General features: G+C 41.3%; 2 protein-coding genes across 4 annotated transcripts in view; both read left to right on the top strand.

Annotated features, from left to right (window-relative positions):
- atp6v1ba (ATPase, H+ transporting, lysosomal, V1 subunit B, member a) overlaps nucleotides 1-7600 on the top strand; it is a 44569-nt gene extending 36969 nt beyond the window's left edge. The window contains exons 10-15 of one of the 2 annotated variants that reach the window (XM_035400237.1): nucleotides 1394-1544; nucleotides 2965-3047; nucleotides 3176-3280; nucleotides 4282-4411; nucleotides 6386-6568; nucleotides 6599-7600. In XM_035400237.1, coding sequence (XP_035256128.1) covers nucleotides 1394-1544; nucleotides 2965-3047; nucleotides 3176-3280; nucleotides 4282-4411; nucleotides 6386-6528 — 612 coding nt within the window. In that variant the 3' untranslated portion in view covers nucleotides 6529-6568; nucleotides 6599-7600. The other variant, XM_035400236.1, reaches the window with a different exon arrangement.
- Nucleotides 7601-7834: 234 nt separating this feature from the next.
- Nucleotides 7835-20991, top strand: part of shtn1 (shootin 1) — a 40224-nt gene continuing 27067 nt past the window's right edge. The window contains exons 1-4 of one of the 2 annotated variants that reach the window (XM_035400235.1): nucleotides 7835-7999; nucleotides 10515-10567; nucleotides 12625-12685; nucleotides 19424-19518. In XM_035400235.1, coding sequence (XP_035256126.1) covers nucleotides 7963-7999; nucleotides 10515-10567; nucleotides 12625-12685; nucleotides 19424-19518 — 246 coding nt within the window. In that variant the 5' untranslated portion in view covers nucleotides 7835-7962. The other variant, XM_035400234.1, reaches the window with a different exon arrangement.

Below are 20991 nucleotides of genomic sequence, written 5' to 3'. Positions count from 1 at the left end.
TGACTAGCCTCTCAGGTATGCAGTATCTGCATAGTTGCATGAAAAACACATTATTTCTTTTGATGTGTACAATATACTATTATTGAAAAATATTCAGAATAATTTGAATGAATTTGCTTGTATAAAGAAAGGACTGTGTTGAAAGCCGGGCAACATGACTGTCACAAACCCACATACTCGCGATCGCCACATTATTTGAAATGGAAAAAAAAAAAAAACACAACGGCCTCTCCAAAAATCTAGAGAAGTAAAATATTGTCTTAACAATAAACTTCTGAATATCACTCATGGTTTCTGTGAATGGAGGATAAATATGTGTTCCTCAATGAGAAAGAAATGGCCTTCATGAAACATCTTTTTTTGGTTTTTGCTTCTTAATTTTAGACCTTGTCGTCGCTCCCTTTATCCTCTATAATAATCCTTTTGTGTCACAAACATTTTTTTGATGTTTCTGTGTGCCTGCCGCACAATGCGTGTTTTAAATAGTTTTGCACACGTGAAAGCTCGACTGCTGTCATTGTCTGCCTGTAACCTTGGCCCACATAGACCACATTAGTAATGCCTCTCTAACGCAATGGCTTTTTTTTTTTTTTTTTTTTTGTATTTAACCACTTGCAGAAAGCCGCCAGGGCGTTAACGTTTAACTCCTTTCCTCATTCACACACTTGAAGGTTCTCTTCTCAATTGTGTCCACTGTGCACAGGCAGTCTCTTCACCCTGACCTGCAGTCATGGGGGCGTGGGGGTGGGGGGTGGGGCCGTGGGGGTGGGGGGGGATTGTGCTGTGCACAGTAAGTTTGTCACGATACGAAATTTTGGGAAACATCAGCCTTCGTTGCACCCTCTGAGATTACTTTAAAATCTGAACAATTTACAGCACTTTCTGTCAGAACAGAATATATTTTTGTATAAATAAAAATATCAGTGACATTTCAAGTAAAATATAAAAAAAATTCAATAGCTTGTATCAACTTTTAAAGCTGCATAACCTCTGTAACCTAGGTTTTGGCAGCTAGTGCTTTTTTTCATGCACTTCTGCCAATAACTGAAGGCTGTAACCTTAGTAGACATACATGGATATTACTCCCAAATTATATGACAAAGCTTGATTTAAGCTCTCATCATAGGGTGTAGGGAGGGAGAGAGGCATCTCCAAGTTCTGAGATGACTTGTTTTTGCTAGTACTTAGATTGCATTCAGTTATTTAAAAACAGGGACCAACCATTATAAACTATCACCCCTGTCAGTGTTTGAATTCCCTGAAGAGGTCTGGGGTGTTTTTACCTGACGGATGATTGTCCCCAGATTTGGTGCGGATTTGGTACTGAATAGCGCATGTTCAGTTTAGCGCTAACCGGTCAGCCGGAACCCCTCACCTGTCTGTGCGCCCCCAGGTGTCGGCGGCTCGAGAGGAGGTCCCGGGCAGACGGGGGTTCCCCGGCTACATGTACACCGACCTGGCCACCATCTACGAGCGCGCCGGCCGGGTGGAGGGCCGTAACGGCTCCATCACGCAGATCCCCATCCTCACCATGCCCAACGACGGTAAGACCCGCACACACACACGCACACACACACACACTCATATACACACACACACACACACTCATACACACACGCACACACACACACACACACACACTATAGTCATGCACACACACACACACTCATACACACACGCACTCATACACACTCACACACAGTCATACACAAACACATATGCGCACTCATACACAAACACACAGTCATACACTCGCGTGCGCACACGCACAGGCACACCCACATACACACGTGCGCACACGTACAGGCATACACACAAATGCACACACACACACACACACACATACACACGTGCGCACACGTACAGGCATACACACAAATGCACACACACACACGCGAGCACGTGATGTCAGCCCCCCCCAGTCATTCTTTCTACTGGGGGGGGGGGAAGGGCTGTGAACTGCTCGCAGAAAAACGTTTCTTTTTGAATGCCGCGCAAATTAAAATATTTTTCCCATCGCCTGCCACGCTTTTGAGATCGCAGTTCATCGCCCTGCCCTGCTGCAAAGAATGACTTGCAATATGGCTTCCACGCGATGTTCACGTAGCGGGCTCAAGGGGTCAGGGGAATCACACAGCTTATTAAGAGCTTGCTAAGTCTAGGAGGAGGCAGCCAGTGTTAGGAGGCGGGGGGGGGGGGGGGGGAGCACTACAGCAGGGCTGCTCAGCTGCAGCCCAGGGGCCAGATGTGCCCCCCCCCCCCCCCCCCCCACCTCCCCACATAGATTTTCCTTTAGCTCTTTGATCACTGAATAGGAAAAGTGTATCATTTAGTTGAATCAAGATTTGTGACTGTCAAGCCTCTGCAGTACCGGCATACCTTCCGCTAGTGATAGAATAATTTAAAAAAAACAGAAGTACATTTTTGAAGAAGGCGTGTACGGTACTGTGTGTTTACGCAATTGTGCAATAAATCTTCATGCACCGATTGATAGATAGTTTGCTGTCGTGCTGCATTTCTAAGGGAATCCGGGACGTAGCTGAAGAGCCCTGTGGCTAGTGATTCAGATAGCTGGGTGCATGTTCATTCGCTGCCGTCGGCTATCGAAAATTCCAGCATTCCTGCCATTCGTTCATTTTCATTCGTCGGTTATCTTTGTGTACGGAATTGTTTAGAAGATCGTTGATAAAAACTGTGAAATGCCACTTGAGTTTTGACACTATTTACGAAAATATTGTTGAAGCTTTTTTTGTTGTTGTTGTTGTTGAAGCTTTTTTTTTGTTGTTGTTGTTGAAGCTTTTTTTAAAAAACAAGACCAGGTCAAAACCTAGTATGTGGCTGGACCGGCCGACCAATGGTGTAACTTCTTCACTCACTCAGTCACAGACATTTGTGTTTGTAGGGCTGGCCCCGCTGTTGCGGTCCAGCCAAAAAATTCACCTGCCTTGTGCAATTTCTACACAGACATTACCCATCCCATCCCTGACTTGACCGGATACATCACAGAGGGCCAGGTGTATGTGGACCGGCAGCTGCACAACAGACAGGTACGAAGCTCTCCCGTTAGAGCTCCTGTTGCCGATTGCTGTTCTACAGAATGTTTTCTGCCGATGCGAAGCTTGGGCTTCGTTACTGGATTCATGTGGAAATGCAATCTGCTGATGTTCTCTTTCAGATCTACCCTCCTATCAACGTGCTGCCCTCTCTGTCTCGACTCATGAAGTCTGCCATCGGGGAGGGAATGACTCGCAAAGACCACGCCGATGTCTCCAACCAGCTGGTATCCGCTCCTCGTTCACGTCGCTGCAGAATTTCCCATCTCAGCTTTAATTGGGATAACACTGAAATGGCAGTTACTCTCTATAGGCCCAGGTCCTGGAGGGCTGCAGTGTCCGATGGTTTTTGATGTTTTAAATTCAAATCAATTTTATCATATAGCACTTTTTTTTTTACAGGAACTGTCACAAAGACACTTTACAGATTAGCAAGGTAGAGACAGTAGAGACAAACAGCAGGTACATAAGGTAAAATACTCCCCGTGGGGAGAAAACCCCTAAACAGTGGCGAGAAAAAACTCCCCAATGGGAAGAAATCTCGAGAGGAACCCGGCTATAGAGGGAGAGCCCTTCCTCCACTGGCTGGCCTAGTGTAAAGTAGCAGGCAGCAAATAAAATGGGTTGAACAGGTTACAGCTGAGGTGAAAGCTAACAGGAACAGTAGAAGACCAAATGGTATAGTTAAAATAGAATGTTTCAGCACTTGAGTGATTCGTTTAAGTCACTGATTTGCTTCAGAGTTCACAGACTTTTGATTCCAAGTCCTAAAATGGCTGCCAGTTGAACAGAAACCACTCAGGTTTGAGACACCTGTAGCATTACACTTGACATTGGGCGTCATCTGGAAGTGTGTGGGTGAATCATATTGGCAAGATGTTGTAGTAACCTGTCCAGTTGTGTGTTATTTTGAGCAAGTCACAAGTCATTGATGTGGAGAAATGTTTCTCAACAGTGAAGGGGTAAAGGCCATGCAAGTGAATCTGGAAAAACTCCTGTCATTGTCTGTGATAAAGATTTTTTTTTAAAAATTAACCTAGCAAAATGTGTCTACTCTAGCAGAATTTCACAACTGTCACCAAGTATTGGACAAGTATTTGTTTTCCATAGAGGTTTGAAAAAAATTCATTTCCAAGCAACACAATTTCAGAGCAGACTGGCAAAAGGGCAGTTTTTCTGAGAAATTCAGAGGGCAGAAAGTGCAACCGAATCGATGGTTTCTCTGCAGTACGCCTGCTACGCCATCGGAAAAGACGTTCAGGCCATGAAGGCTGTGGTGGGAGAGGAGGCGCTCACCTCAGACGACCTGCTCTACCTGGAGTTCCTGCAGAAGTTTGAGAAGAACTTCATTGCTCAAGGTAACGGAGAGAACCCAGAGTATGTGGAAATACGGCATGCGTTGTTGTACACAATCGCATTTGTCTTTTGACTTTTGACAGGAGGTAAGACCGATTGTCTGGCAGTCGGAGGGTTGGCGTGTCAAAGTGTCCTTGAGCAAGGCACCTAACCCCTAACTGCTCTGGCGAATGAGAGGCATCGATTGTAAAGTGCTTTGGATAAAAGTGCTATATTAATGCAGTCCATTTACCATTTTTTACCATTCTCACAAAGCCATTCTCTCATATACTGTCCAGTGGTTCACATTCAAACGATCATTTAGCACGTGCTTCTCACTGAAACAATGTCTTAGCTCAATATACAGATGTTAAAATTTAGCTTCTTTTATGAATTTGCATCCTTCTGCTAAAAACAAGGTAAGCAATAAAATTAATCTGTTCTTCAGCTGTTGTACACAATGCATGATATAAGAAAGGACTGAGGTGATTCACGGGCTGCTTACATATTTTTGCATATTAATCCAACATTCTTACCTTTTTAGCAAGGGGCTTGCCTCGTGTTCACAGAGAACTTTTGAAATTGCGTACAGAACTGGCATAATTGGCATGACAGCAGAAACAGTCCATTGTACGGAAATGCTAAATGTTGTGTAAAGTGCTGTTTTCCCCTATCAAATGTAAAAAAGGTCAATTTTGAAGAATTGCCTATTTCAGATATTGCATAATTGATAGTACATTGCTGGAGATACTGCTTGTGTTGATCAGAAATTTACACTGCTGTGCTGTACGGTAGTCCAGTAAAATTATTAGCCTGATTCATCATTTGACCTTATAAACTATTTTTTTAAATTACTTATTATTTCAGAAGTAATTATAGCTTGGTAACTTTGTTGCATCTGTGATATTTGCTGTTTATATACTTTAAAAGTTAATTCAGGAAAATGTTTTCACTCCAAGCCTTTTGTGTAACCACTTGTGCTTTTAGTCATCCTCATTGGACATTATTTCAATGAAAATATGTACTTAAAAGGCGACAGTTGGTGAAAGAAAACAAAAAACAGGTGAAATTAGTGTCTAAATGTAGTTCACTTCACCATTCAGTGATTCAGTGGGATTTCTATGTGTCACTGATAAAGTTCATGTCAGCTGGGCCTCTTAACATTTCATTAGAAACCGTAGTTGAGAGGCTGGCCTTCATGGATATCATGTCTGCTGTCAGAGCACTTATAAGCCTCAGCTCACACACACACAAATCACACACATACACACTTGAAGTGATTGAAATGGCAAGAGTGGGATTTCAAATACTTTGTTTACGTATGTTAGCTAGTTTGCTTGAGATATCTTTGTTTTCAATATGGTTCAAAGACCAGTGCGGCAATTGAACCTCGTCACACCCGCAACTTGATGCAGTTATGCAATTATAAAAAGGACGGACTGAAGAAATGGGTCACCCTACCTTTCAGTATAAATGGTAGCGACTAAGACTGGCTGCCATCAGTATCACAGGCAGCATACATATCTTTGCAGAGACTTTTGCATGTGTGTGAGAGAGTGAGTGGGTGAGAGAGGGGAAGAGGGACACAGGAGAGGTTATGTGGGAATACGCTGCACAGCCAACAGTTATTTTCCTTCTCTTTGTTGAGTGAAAGTTTAACTTTCCCATTAAACTGTGATGTCAGAACCTGCAGAAACATCTTCTGTTCCTCATTTTATATTAAACTCAGGTTTTTGATTTGAAAGTTTAATCGCATTGACCAGCTAAATGTTACTAAATGTCCATCTATCTATAGTCTCCGTTTCTAGTAGTACTCTCACTTTATGGTACTTCTTGCTTACCTCATCCTAACGCGTTGCTGTTGTTTGGTTTATGCGTCTGGTCAGCTGCAGCATGAGGAAGCTTGTCCCGAGGAGAGCCGTGGGATATAACTGTTGATCTTGTGGATTACCCCCCCCCCCACCCCACCACCCCCCCCACCCCCAATCCAATTCCAGGTCCCTATGACAACAGGACAGTCTATGAAACCCTGGACATCGGCTGGCAGCTGCTCCGAATCTTCCCCAAAGAGATGCTGAAACGAATCCCCCAGAGCACCCTGGCCGAGTTCTACCCGAGGGAGTCTGCTGCCCGCCACTGAAGCATTCTGGGAATTCGGCGAACGACCAAAAAGGGGCTCTTCCCCCCCCATACCCCCCCCCCCCCCCCCCCCCCCCCCCACTAAAGAACAGAGCAATATCCTCTGTCCATTCCCTCTGTAGACGTACTGTTTCGTGTCCCGTTTCCAAAAAAAAAATTGTGTGTGGGTTTGACCAACATTTTGTGTGTGTGTGTGTGACATATTTTTCAGGCTGTAAACTTTACCTTTAAACCACTGGACAATCCTGGTAACTTGTTGAGGTATTATTTTAATGCTGGAGGGAACTGTCATTGTCCCACACCAAATAAGTGTGCAATTTTAAAGGGAATTAATATATATATTTTCACTTCTTCTGCATTGATGGATAATGTCCTGTTGATTTAAAGAATTCTTCCAACTGTTTTGTGCAACAATTCTGTTTTTTTGGTTCTGTTGTTTCGCCCAGACAATACCACCTGCAATTCTTATACACAAATAATGCATATTTTGAAAAATCAAAAGCATTCTTGTCCACTGTAAAGGTAACAAATGCATTTATTGTTTTACTAAAGTAAGGTTTTTATTATAATGTTTTATTATAATGTTCAGAAAAAAAATCTGTTTTGAGAAATTGCTGCCATCCAGTGCTTTCACATATTGTTGCTAGCTTGAAAAAAAAACCCAGCAATCTCTTCCACACTGAAAAGCAACTAAAATATTTATATTAAATGTAAAATCGCATATAATAATAATTCGTTAAACAAGGTTTTGTTTTTTGGATAAAGAATAAGCGGGGGGAACGACAGAAGTATTTAACAGATGACTTGGAAGGACTTTCGTTTTGTGAGCAGTCTGTTGTGGCACGATTGCTGCTGTTGTGTTTTGCTGTTATTCTGTCTCTAATCTTATCCCTTTGGCCGTTGTTGCTGGAATCCAGTGTGTGTGTTTAGACATAATTAAGAAACGTTTACAATATGTGTTATAGTTTATGTAGTGTGTACTCTAAACGGATTACTAAGCATTCCTTTCTGTGTCCTAGCGTTGATTCGGTTAACTGTCCTTTAATAAAATTGTCTTACTGTAGACAAGTTCACCTTCTTACGTTTATTCTTCAGCAAAAAAAAAAGGCATTATGTGTTGTTTAGAAGATAGCCTCGTGTTTGCATTGCTACTGCCCTGAATGTGCTGTACGAAGTTGCATTTGTATTCACTACTGATGTACTGTACGTGTACGTACGGTAGGCTATCATGTCACACAGGTAACCGAAATGGCAAAACTTTTTTTTTAACACTACGTTAAAGAACGACATAATGTATCTGTCGCTGCCTCAGTCAGAATACAAAAAAAACAACTTATTTTAATTCGTCGAGGAAAACTGTTGAAAGTAATGTTCCTACTTACTGCGCCCCAGGTTCAAGTTCAGAACAAACGGTTTTATCTCGAATTGCCGTTTAATGAGTGCGACTGCGTCTCCACCAGAGGTGCACACAGGTGAGTCAAAGTTTCACTTCCTGTTACACTCGGGGGGCATTCATAGTTGGCATTCAGAGCTTTGTATTTCAAATGGCGGGGGTCAAAGAATCAAAACAAATGAAAATCATTACGGAGTTATCGCAACAAGGTAAGAACCTATGCTTCACGTTTCAGCCCAGGATTTGTTGAGGAATATAGGTTCCTTCCACTCCACTACTAAACTTTGAGCGCCACAAATCAAAAACGTCACGTAGCAATGTTTTTGCCATAAATGTCTTGACACGAAATGCGAGGTAAGATGGAACACTTCGTGCAATGGTAATTATGTTGATAGAGTAGGCTAACCCACGCACTTTTAAAAAATAAGTCTGTGAAACTACAAGTCGAATTAAGGGTTTGTCGTCTTGCTAAAGGTGCCAAAGCACATTGCAGACTATAGCACTTTTCCAAACCACATAGTACGGACATGTGTGAACGTGCTTCATCTGGGTCACATAGATAACGAACGTCTCGTTCTTTATGCTTCAGACTCGGAGCATACAGGAATGAATGATCAAGTTTTGCGGGCTCAGTTCAGTGACGTAGATTTATTATTCTATGCGCGAATTCGGTGCCTGGAAAAATTGTGTACTGTATGTCTCCTATGTACGGATAATGACAAAAAGTAGATGTGTGCACAGTATGCCCATGCGCATGCGGGATATTCGGTTTAAACTTCGTCATGCTGCTGGCAGTGTAAATAAAGTCGCACAGATTTTAATGTCGAGGGAGTGTGGTACATATAGCATTTTAATTTTTGGTTTCAAAAGTTTGAATGAAAGGTACCTGACCGTGTCTTCACCCACGGTGATGGCAGGCTACTTTCGTAAAGAATGTGTCTCGTTACATTAAAATCAGCAGAGTAGATTGCTTTAAGAGATTGTTCAGATCAGGGCGTCAACTAGGCAGGCACCACTAATTAAGTTGGTTTAAAAATAAGTTACAACTGATGTTTACTGTAGCAGCACACAACAAAATTGCTACTACTAATACTGCGACCACTAAACTAGTAATACCAGTAATGACAGCTGCAATCTGCACTGCAGAGCGTGTTTAACCAGGCCAAGCTTAGTTTGCTTACCACAAGTCCCATTAGCTGAAATAAACACATATCAGTTTGGACACAGTTTGTACTGCATTTAGAACTAAACTGTAATTTATTCTTTTTTTTTTGTTTGTTTGTTTTTTTTTGTTTGTTTTTTTGCTTTTGAGAAATGATTTAAAACGACAACAACCGATGCAGCACTGTTTCATGATATTTCTTGGCCATGTCCTGCGACTTAATGAGACTAAATATGAAGGCAAAGGAGATCCGGTGATTGCAGAGCTCTCAAAGGCCAGTCCCTTTGAGAGAAAAAGACATTACAATGCTTTTATTTGGAAAATCCCTGGAAGTTAGTAGACTTATCTTGTCTAAGAGTGTCAATCTGGTCATGCCCATAGTCCCAGTAGGTTATGAGCCTAACAAGCAAGTTTGACTGTAAGCATTAATCTTATTTCCAGCATAATTTACTGCCACATACTGAAGAGAATAATAAAAAAAGAACAAATTAAATCACAACGGAAAAAAGATGATTTTTCACTGCAGAAATTGCTGAACTAATCCATCTTTGCCCTCTTGTTCTGCTTACTGAACTCAACAGGATAACTATCTATGTTCATTTGTTTTATGAATTTTAAAATTAATATTTTGCTGAGCCTGAATAAACTAAGTGTCTTTCCTTGTGACTTTTACGTTTCATGCCAGGAACCAATTTGTTTCGTATCAATTTTTTTTTTTTTAAACGTAAAAATATCTCATTATGTGGTGGCCTGAAGACTTTATGTAACTTAAATGTAGCCTCCTTTCATTCACACTCAATGCATATTGCTATGTCCTTAACTTGTAGCAACTCCAGAACCCTGTTGGGCTTCTTTTTTTTTCTTTCTTTCTTTTTTAACAATTTCAGTACAATGCCCAGATTCTGATAGACAATCAAATTCTGTTCCCAAGGATTTTCACTGAACACATTTTATCCTCCCGCTGAAGGATCCTGGCATGTATTTTCATTACCCACATGCAGAACATCACATTTAACGGAGGTGTAACTGCATGTCGCACATCCAGGTCCATTCCCATTCTGCGACACTGAGGCGTGTTACTGAGACCGTGTTGTATTTTTACATGCTAAAACTCGAATAGAAATCCACATCGTAGGTCTTAACTTTTGCAGCAGGATTTACTCGGTAAGCAATGCCCTAATGTGCTATTTTTTTTTACCCTGTGGTGAGACATAGTCATGAGAAACTTCCTCAAATGTGAGCCATGCATCGGTTTGGGATTTTGTCTGATGTTAAAATATGTTCCACAGAGAAGTTCTGCATTTAAAAAATGCAGAAAACTTTTTTTTTTCCCTTGAGAGTGCATGTTGGGTGTTTTCCTCTCGCCTATAGCAAAGAGTGACTGTGAACATGAATGATCACAGATCAATGATGAGTGTCTGTGTTTCAACAGCCGTCCAGCAGTACGAAGGGCTTCAAGAAGACCATCAGAGAACCATGGTGGAGGTCAGTGATCACAGGCTTTTTCATTGCGACAGATTCCGTTGAGTTGCATTCCATTACATTATTTTTGTTTTGAGGATGTCAGGTTTTGCCAGCGTAGTCTGTTGTATGTTTATACTGATGAAACAAGCCAGGGCTTTCATGACAAGTCGACACTTGTCGTCTAACTTGTAATAAGCGTTGCCATCAGGAACTCTTGTGTCAGGAAGCCAGCTTTACACACAAACTACTGTTTGACAGCGCAGTTAATGATATAATGATTAGAGCTCAGGTGCACAGACTAGGATGCATTGCTGTTGGCAGGGTGAAAATATTGATAACGAGGAGGTCTTGAGGACGGAGTGGTGAGGAGATGATTGGAAGAAAAAAAAACACGGGTGCTTGTTTATCATTTATTTATAAAGGCAGTCGAAGTTTGGAATTTCTAACAGCTTCTGCTGGCATCAGCCATTACCACATTGTGTGGGCTGTGAGGCTGTGGGCAGCAGTCACATGGTCACATGGTCACATGATGGTTGTCCCACAGTGCTCAGTGTTCTAGGTGGAATTATGACATCACAGTCCATAGTGAGAGGGATCGCATTCAGCTGTTTAAATCCCACACAAACTACGGCACGGCAGTGGTTGAATATGAACATGTTTACTTCTCATGTTCCACTTTTAAAATTTATTTATTTATTTATTTTTTACTTTGAGGCGCATATCATTGTCTATATTTAGTAAAGCAAATCTGTGCTGCTAATTTCTGGCTTCATTTAGAGGGCTGCCACTGGACATTTTCCAGAGTTCTTGAAAACAATGTCCAGAGACACTTCCCTCTACGTGATTGGCTGTAGCAATTCCCTGCAGGCCACGGTTGGCTCAGGCATGGGTCATATTCGACACCACACTGGGCCCATCCACACACCCAAAATGTGCCTTAAACAAGATGTCACCTAGCAGCAGTTTCAAATGCACCAAACAGCGATAAAAATATGTTGCGTGGACACAATAAATATGCTCTTAGACACAAAAGCTGAGAAATGCATAGCTACATTTTGCCAGTAATTCCACATAGTAGCATTCCATTTTAAACCCACATTGCATGCTGTTTCTAATAAATTCTAAAGAATCATTTAATACAATACATTTTTAAATTTATGTAAAATTTCCAAAAGGGGACACAATTATAAATCTTCTAAATTCAGAATTCTGAATAGTTTCCCACACCTTTGCTACCTACTCTTAAACCATGACTAATTAGGTCATTTACATTGCTTCTTCTTAGGGTATTTTTCGACAAACAATTGCAGTGGGTTCTCTGCCATGGTAACAGAAGAGATGGTGAATTGCTGTGCTCCCAGAGTATCACACCATATCATTTGATTTATTTGACATTTTTCCTACTGCCACCTTTTTGAATAGCACAGTTTTGTGATTATTGTTTTGAATGGCACAGTTATTGTTTCATTTTGATTAATTTGCTTCACTAATTTCTCATAGTGTGTAATGTCTATTTTAATTATCAGATAGTCACTGCATTACAACTATGCTGCTGCACGTGTTGAATGGGTTGTCATTGCGCAGAATTTCATTATTATTTTATTTGTTTGTGTTAAATTGTCCGTTTGTTCACTTTTTATTGCCATTTGTCAGGTTCATTGAGTTTAAAACTATTTTTTTACTTACTTTTTTTGCTACAGAATCACTGGTTTTAGCAAGCATTGCAGTCAAATAGAATGAATTTACAAGGTTAGCATGCTAAAAAAAAAACTCTAGATTACACTGTTTGTATTTCATATGTTTATAACTATGTACAGGTATGCAATAAAAATGAAACCTAGCTAATTGAGAGAAGCTTAAGCTGCGGCTGCATTAAAATACTAGAAAAAGACTAATTATGACCAGTTAGGTCAGTTAAGTTAGGCAGTGAGGAAATGTCCTCTTTCTCCACAGCCGGTGTTGTCATGCAGATGAAAAGAATTCCAAGGAGGAAGAAAGGACCACGTTTTCTGACTGAAATTCGCAAAACGCTTTGAAATATATTAATAAAACTGTTTTCCCTCGTTGTGCCGTTACAGTGTGAAAGACTACAGAAAGAACGAGACAATGCCGTGAGGAAATTGAAGGAGTTTCAGAGAGGTGAGCGTCTTCCTGTCTGCGTAGTCCTCTGTGACTTAGTGTTTCCCATCCTGCATTCAACATGCCTACTAAACGGAGTCTGAACAGCACAGCTGAGGTGGGTGACACAGTCATGTGTACAGGTTTCTCGTGCTTCTTTTAAGTACTTTACTGGGGGAAATAAACAAGGGAGTCCTCGGTGAACTTTGAACTGCGTGCTCTGTGCGAGGCATACAACCTTGCCCTTGTGTACACGGCGCACCCACCGCAAATGGTGCTGGCTTACTCACCATTGTTAGAGCGGGACCTGGTTTGTATGGCTCACAGCACAGGTTGCAACGCATTCATTTCCTTTCCCGAGCAGATAGGTCAGGAAAATCTCCAGTCACACTATTCACTGCATGTAAACATTTGTGAACTGAGATTATACCTTATGTGTCTGTTGCGTGTTAGGTTACGGTTAGCTACTGGAAAAAAAAAAAACAAAGCTATGAGTATTGAAATGTCGTAAAGTGTGTGTTTTGATATCAGAGAGGCTGAGAACTATTGGTCAAGAAGAGCTGAATGGGAAAGTAGTTAATACGGAAGCCCAGTACTGACTCGCACTGTGAGGGATGATTCTAGCTGTGTCTTAAAGCAGTGGTTCTCAACAGGGTGGCCAGGGGCCCAAAAGGGGGCCCTAGGGAGCTGCCAGGGGGGCCCTGAGATGACAGAACATTATTGAAAGCTTCAATCACAAAACATCTAGGCATGAGTAATTATTCAGCTAAACAAATGATACAAAGCAAGAAATTAATAGTTTTTAAAATATGACCTTTTTAATTTCTGTAGATGTCAGACCTATTTGTTATGAATGGGGAAAAGGAAAAATAGGATTTTTGCTTTGTAAATATTTGAGGATTACAAAAATGCCAAATCTTTATGGGGTTAATCGGAATAAGCTTGACTAACTGCATTGGAGTGTGTACAGATGGAGTTGCAATGATGACAGGCAGAGAGGTTATCACATCTCCTGTTCGTTACCCTGCTTCCTTGCTCTCTTTTTGCTGATTTTAGACACACCCAACATGCAGTCATATATACTGTTTTTTTTTTTTTTCAGTTATTTTTTTAATCGATGATAAGTTGATAAGTATGTATAAATGTCTCTGCTAATTGCTTACTTTTTTGCATTGGCAATAATAACAGATCTGTTTAAGAAGCTTGAATTGGAGCAATGGCTTCTGGCACTTCCAGGTTCATGACCTGTTCAGTTACCCATCTAGTCCCATTTTATAGAATTACAGGCTTATTTCTAGTCTGTCTGAAGAAGCTGTATAATCTTAACGTTGAAATACTTCCTAATAAATATATTAAAAACTCATACAATAATCTAACCCATAGTGTATTTGACTTGGTTTTTTTAGGAAACTTGTTAGTCAAATGATTTAACCTGGTTTGTTGTGACCGTTTAGGGGAAGCTGTGTGTATTCCAGTGCTGGCATTTGCTGTGCTTTCTCGTAGTTCAAGCAGAAGTGGTTACAGCCGTAGTTCCTCGCCGCCTTCACACTACAGCAGAAATGACAATGGGGCTGTGGCACTGCTCGCGCGTCGAGGATACGTTAACAATTCAGCAAATTTACATTGTGGGTTACTCTTGTGTGGTCGTTCAGCAACGCTCTGCCTGAGCCTTGAGTTAATTCTGCGGAGGGAAAGGAACGATCATGACCCAGAGACCCCTGTCTGTAGACTGAGAAACGCTTTCACACCCAAAAGCTGTTGAAGTGCATGTTTATCCGTTTCCGTCGCGGTGCGTTACGAACAAATGTTTTGAATCCAAACCCCTTTAACTTTGCGGCGCAACAAAGAAATACATTCGCGTTTAATCTTCATATTTTTTTTTTTTTTTTTCTTCAGAAGTGCAACAATGTCTGGGCTCCAGTCATAAAATACAGTTTTTTAAAAATTTATTTTTAAAAAAAGGAAAAAAAAAAAAAAAAAAAAAAGGCAATTATTTGATGAAGTGGAACGCAGGATTTGTGTCTGAATAAACTTGGCCTTTGCTCAGCACCCATTTGTTCTTCAGCCATAAACACATATTGTGTGAGACTTCCACTTTAATGGGAGCTGCCATTCGATGCCAGGCAGCTGCATATTAGGACCTATTACGTGATTTCATAGCTCTTGGAAAATTGCTTCTATTCACAGCAAACGACGGGGGGAGAAAAAGCCTCAACACACAATCATGTCTTTTCAATTGGCGATGGCAAGGTTGATGACAACATGACCATTGTGTTATAATGATAACACCACAAAGGCATCTGCCCCTTCATCAAGGCTCCTGCGCCGCGGCAGATACAATTTAATTCAGTGCTCCGTCGGCGGCTCTGATACCATTATGTGGCACGTCGGCACAGGGGTAATCACTGTCTTCCCTGGGGGGGGCGGGGGGGGGGGGAGGGGGGGAGCTGGGGAGGGGGGGTAGGGAAAAAAAAAACAGCAGCCTCTGGATGGAGTGATGGGGAGGCCGAAACTTACAATTAAGACTGCCAATTCTGACGTGTCGAAGGCCCCCCCCCCCTCGCCCCCACCCCGCTCTCTCTCTCTCTCTCTCTCGCTCGCTCACGTTCGTACACTTTTCACTTCCAGCCCTGTTTATTTACCATGCCTACCAGTAATTACAATTAACATGTCATTTAGTTCAAGGCATCCTGGGCTTTTTTTTTTTTTTTTTTTTTAGAGTGCGTGGGGTGGGGGGGGGATGGGAGGGGGGGGCATTACTGCGCCCGTGAGAGGGTGGGGTGGAGTGGGGTGGGGTGGTGTTGGCGAGGCAGGGGCGGCGGTGTACGCGACTGGCAGTTAAGTGCTATTTAATGACTGACAGGGAGAAGGGGGTGGGGGTGGGGGGGGGGGGACGCAGAAGGAACTTTGATATCGCGAGCGTCGACGTTCATCAACTTTTAATTGGGTGTCACTCGGAGGGGAAGGCCCGTCGCCGCGGCGATAATTCCTGTTTTCCCCCCCTCCAACCACAATGGCTAATTAGTTAAGTGGCAGTAAGGCTGTTCTTCTGGGCTCTGGTTTGTGATTAAGGCAGCAAATAATGTCAAGGTTTAGAGCATTTAGTGTGTCTTTCCAGATTTAACAAGATGTTTCTTTTTTTTATGAACCTCGGATTTGTAAAACAAGATTATGCATTTCATTATTTAATTGAGTTCGTACTTCGGCACCCTGTGTCACTCTGACTGCAATGATTATTTTTCCAGTTTAATTCTTGCCGTTGAATCCGCTGTTGGGTTGCGAAAGCCCGGTAGAGAAAATGAACTGTGTGCAGTCACACCTGCCCTTGAAACCGGGACAGAAGTTAAAATAAGGTTCAAAGTTAGGGGTAGGACATTTTGCGATTTTCTGGACACGATGACAAGATGATTGGTCCTTGTATTACTCGAGTACTCTTTTTTTATTGGGTGCCAAAAATCCTCCTCCTCTCCAATAATTATTAGGCTTTAGTAGACTGATAGACAACAGACATTGTTTGATAGACATTTAATTCCGCTATTCTGGGAAATGAAGACAAAAATAGCCAAATCTAGGGTTCTTCTTGGCCTAAGATTGCATAATTTATAGCATAGTTTAGAAGCCTGTAGTTTTATGGCTCTTGTGCATTTAAGGGGACAGAGGATGAACATGATAAAATATGAGATATTGTAAAAAAATATATATATATTTATATATTTTTTCAGTGAAATTCATCAAAATAAATTACGTCAAATACATTTTTTGTTGAAAAATGTAAAAATGAGGTATTTATGAAAATGAGATATTTACAAAAACTACTAGGACTAGAGTTAAGATTAGGTTTTAAGTTTCAAATTAAGGCTCAGCTAGTATTATGGTTTGGGTTACAGTTAGGGTTGAGGCAAGATTTAGGTTTGTGTTCAGGAAAGGTTTTTGGGCAAAGGTTAGTCTTTGTTTTTGGATGATCAAAATTTTTTAATTGGTGAGATGCAGCACTACACTCATTATACTGCATCCTTGTTTGAATCGTTTGGGAAAGGAAAGTTTACACTAGCTGTTCAGTTTATCTGCAGTATTTGGGAGGACAGATTTCTTTCCCTGATGTTTCTCTCATTTTATGTATGGCAGTTATGAATTATCAGACCCTCAGGGGAACTTTGTGCTCTTTCTGTCTCCCGGTGGTAAATTTGGCTTTATTTGTAGGTCCAATATTTCCAATACAGCAAGTCCATGGTTAAAGAAGTGAGAAACTAGGTGTGTGTGGGTGTCCCTCTGATTTTTTTCATGGTGTGTGTTAATCTTGCCCTAAATTGTGTTGCCTGTTTTCCCCACATATCTTATGTCACCATGTTTGCACTTTATGACAGTTACTGGAATTGGTTGTTAATGTTTGTTTGATTAGGCATGTTGTCTTGGTTTTTTGGTTTTAAATGTTTGTTCCTTGTTTTGTTATGTAAGGCTTACTTTGGAAGCTTACTTCAACCAGAGGGTCCTTCTGGTTTTTGTTTTCCAAAATCACCTTGAAGCTTTGGAGGATGCCCTTGTTTTGTAGTTTTCTTGTGAAAAGAAAAAACTACTTTTTTTTTTTTTTTTTGGTTTGCTGCCTAGATGAATCTGGAGCAAGTGATGATGAGAGGTGTGATTTTCTGTGTGTCTTGTGGTTTTATGTCCAAGAAGGGTGACCTGATTTTCCCTAGGAAAGTCCTGGAGTAACCCCTCATTTTTAGTGATTTGAATGGGACTTTTGTGGCCTCCTTGAATTTTTTGTGGAAACATTTGAATGTGTATTTTGAGTGGAGACTATTTTTGTGTAGAAATGTATGTGTCTGACCTTAAAACAAACCCTATTGTCTAATCAGTGTGTCTTTATGAATGAGGGATCTCTGGTGATTGTTCTATGATGTGTGGAATCTATCTCAATGAAGTTGTGGAGGTCCTCTAAGCTGTGTGTCCCTGCCGCCCATGTCATCTAAATATCTGAAGTAGTGTGTGGGTTGTATAGGACACCTTACCAAAGCAATTCCCTCCCAGTCATTCAGGTGGATACTGTATTTACATATGTGGGTGCAAACCTCCCCACGGTCGTGCCACAGGTGTGTAGGTAGACTTCGTTGTTAAGTTCAAAATCATCCTTTTTGAGTCTAATTTCCAAAAGTTGCAATAGGATGATATCTGGTCGATTCCTGTCCAGCTATTTCTCCATTTTCAAACTGTAATTCTGCTGTAGTTGGTGTATAGTCTGTTCACTTCAGTTTTGAAGAGGATAGCTGTTTCTGGTATTTCGCTGTTTGGAAATTGAAAATACAATTTGAAATTGATGGTAAATAGAATTTTGTGAAAGAAAATTAAGTGCTCACCTGTGCAGGTGGAATTCATCGAGTACTTATGGAGCAGTCCATTTCTGAGCAACCCTTAAGCAATTGTTAGCTTTTGTGGTGCCTAAAAATCTATAAACTCTCACTTGATGCAGTTCAAACATTGTTCCTTTATTTATCAATGACAAAGTAATGAAAGAAACACTTTGGTCCAAGGTCTGTAAGGACCGTTTGAAACATTACCCTGTTAAAATTAAAGGACAGCGGAGTTACAACTTATTAACCTTTATTTGTTATAACACCTGTTATTCATTTTGGGGCTTTCATCAATGAGACCTGTACACCTATTCCTGTGTTGTTTTCAAGGACATCAGAAAAACAACATAAAGTATCGCCCTTTATGAACAGAGAAATGTGTAATTACTGCATAAAATCACAAAATGTCAAGCATTGGAACGGGAAATAAATTCTTGTCGATGGGACTATGAGGTTTTATCAACCTCCTGGGTGGAGCTACAACGGTTTTCCAATCACTGACTTGTTTGGAACCAATCAAATGGTTTCGCTGTCCAATGCAAAACACAATGATTTGATTTCTGAAATTCCTGCTAATTACTGACCATCTTAATTTATGTATAACTTTAAATTTTTTTTTTGATTTTGATTGCATAGGGTCTTTAACTTAGTTACCATGAATAGATGTATTGCAGAGCTTCTGAAATAACTTCCAGGAAGTGCCAAGAGGGGTGGAACAGGGCGGCCATTTTACACAGCCTCGGAGTGCTTCAGCACCACGGACAGCAGCAACCTCACCTCTCAGACATGCACAGCTGAGGTTGATTGGTAGTCAGCCCAGCCTGTGTTTTGCTATATCCATTCGGCCTATTGTGAAGTAAGGGCCTGCTATGCCTCTGTCTTGGGGTGAAATTTGTGAAGGCAAACATCCCTTTGAAGGTTGCAAATCCAACCTTGACAGTTTTTCCAGTTCGTGCAGGATCAGTCAATGTTTTTGTTCCCCTCTTTGTTTCCTGTTTTTGGGTTTTGTTGCGACAATAAAGCAACCTGACTTGGCGTATTTGATAGCTTTTTCTGTCACCACTAGGATGATTGACATGGCTGTTTCCATACAGGTACAGGCTGCCAAAATGATTAGGTAAAGAGACCTAACAGCTGGAGCAGTTTCAGAATGAGTCTCCCAGGTGTCCAGTAGATGGTTGTCGTTGGGCACGGAGTGCAGCCTCTCATTGGCTGCCTTTTGGCCCAGTTTTACACTCGTCTTTTCATGACGTATATCTAATTTCTTGGACAATCCAGTGAATCTGGTTATGCACCACACAGCGATTAGCACCAGTTTGTTTTTTTGTTTTTTTGACTGTTGTTTTAAACGTGTGAGCTGTCATACGGGCACTTTCTAAACGGGAAACTTTCCTCTCGTCTGTCCCTGAAGTCTCCCGCATGGTCATCCAGGAAGTCAACGTCATCCAGGAGAGCCTGGAGATCGAGAAGTCCTGCAGGCAGACCGCGGAGGCTCTCGCTACCAAGGTGCGTGAGAACTTTTTAACAAACTTTTTCAACGACTCCGAGTTTTTACATCAGATGATCCAGGTCCTTCAGGGAGGTGGTTATATGTGCTGTCTAGATTGTTCCGGGTCAGAACAATCTGTGTTTGTATTATGAAATTATACCTCCAGAGGTTTCCTCCTGTTGCGTGAGGTATTACTGCTACTACTACAACTACTACAGAGGCTGTGTGCTGATACTGCATCTACTAGTACTACTACCAAACATAATAGCAACAATAATAAGTGGATAAATTCCATGGATAAAGGTAAATTCCGAGGCCACGTTAGATTCTTCCAGAAAAAAATCACTTCTTTCTATTGGGTATTGATATGACAGCCAGTTAGAAGCTATTCCTAGTTTTAAAAAAAAATAAAAAAATTATATGTGGGACTCCTATTCAGAAGTTCATTCTATTGTAATATTGTACATTTGTAAAAGGCTATTGTAATAGTTCCATTTGCTAAAGTCCATTTGCAGGTTCAGAGCTCCTGTGTAGAGAATTTGATGGGAGTCATCAGAAGAGGGTTATGCAACAAACTGTGGGACACTGCTTTTCAAGCATAGGATTTGAAGCCCCTGTTACTTCATGAAATATCCCTGTACAAGTGTGGGAAGTAACTGAACTGAAAAATTGTAACGTTTTAAACACATTTTAATAAATAAATCCTGTGGGTTTTTTGGATACAGTGGACATTACATCAAAAAGTTCTAAAATGTTGCTTAATGTTGGTTTATTGCTTATAACAACATCTTTAAAATATACCTATTGCTCTTTAAATGACCCATGTCAAAGTCACTGTCTGTCAAGGTCGGTCATTTTGTGGGTGATAATAGCAATATTCTGAAAACATTCCTTTGCATTTAACCAAACAATGGTTGAGGCTAGACTTTCAATGAAATGAATACATTGTTTTCCCCATTTATGCATTTGATCCTTTGTGTGTGTGTCTGCATGTGCATCTGTGTGTGTGTGCATGCGTGTCTGTGTGTGTGTGTGTATGTGCGTGCATGTGTGTGCGCGTACGTGTGTGCGTTCGTGTGTGCGTGTGTGTGTGTGTGTGTGTGTGTGTGTGTGCGTACATGCGCGCGCGTGTTTGTGTATGTGTATGTGCGTGCGCACGTACGCACATCTTCACCAGGCCAGGAGCGCAGCTGTGCGCATTTAATTTACACCCTTACGGAACACGCCCCGTTGGGGAAACCGTGACACCGTTTGAAATTCGTACCCGTGTGGTGTCCCGCAGCGTATTGGCTAAGCCGGGTGTCAGTTGGTCATTCTTCCTGCCGATATCAAAGCGTTTGAGGGGCACTGCCGTCCTTTGCCTCTGGTGTGTCGGCTCGGCCGAATGGCCGTTGAGCAGACCGTTTGGATCAGGATGCCCTAGCGAGTAAGACTGTCTGTAAGTTATTTGCTGAACAGGTTACCCTGCAGGGTTGGAGTCCTGATCTGTG

The sequence above is a fragment of the Anguilla anguilla genome, chromosome 18 (assembly GCF_013347855.1).
Source record: "Anguilla anguilla isolate fAngAng1 chromosome 18, fAngAng1.pri, whole genome shotgun sequence".
Classification (NCBI taxonomy): Eukaryota; Metazoa; Chordata; class Actinopteri; order Anguilliformes; family Anguillidae; genus Anguilla; species Anguilla anguilla.
Note: the sequence above shows the minus strand (reverse complement) of the source record. Positions and strands in the feature narration are given on the sequence as shown.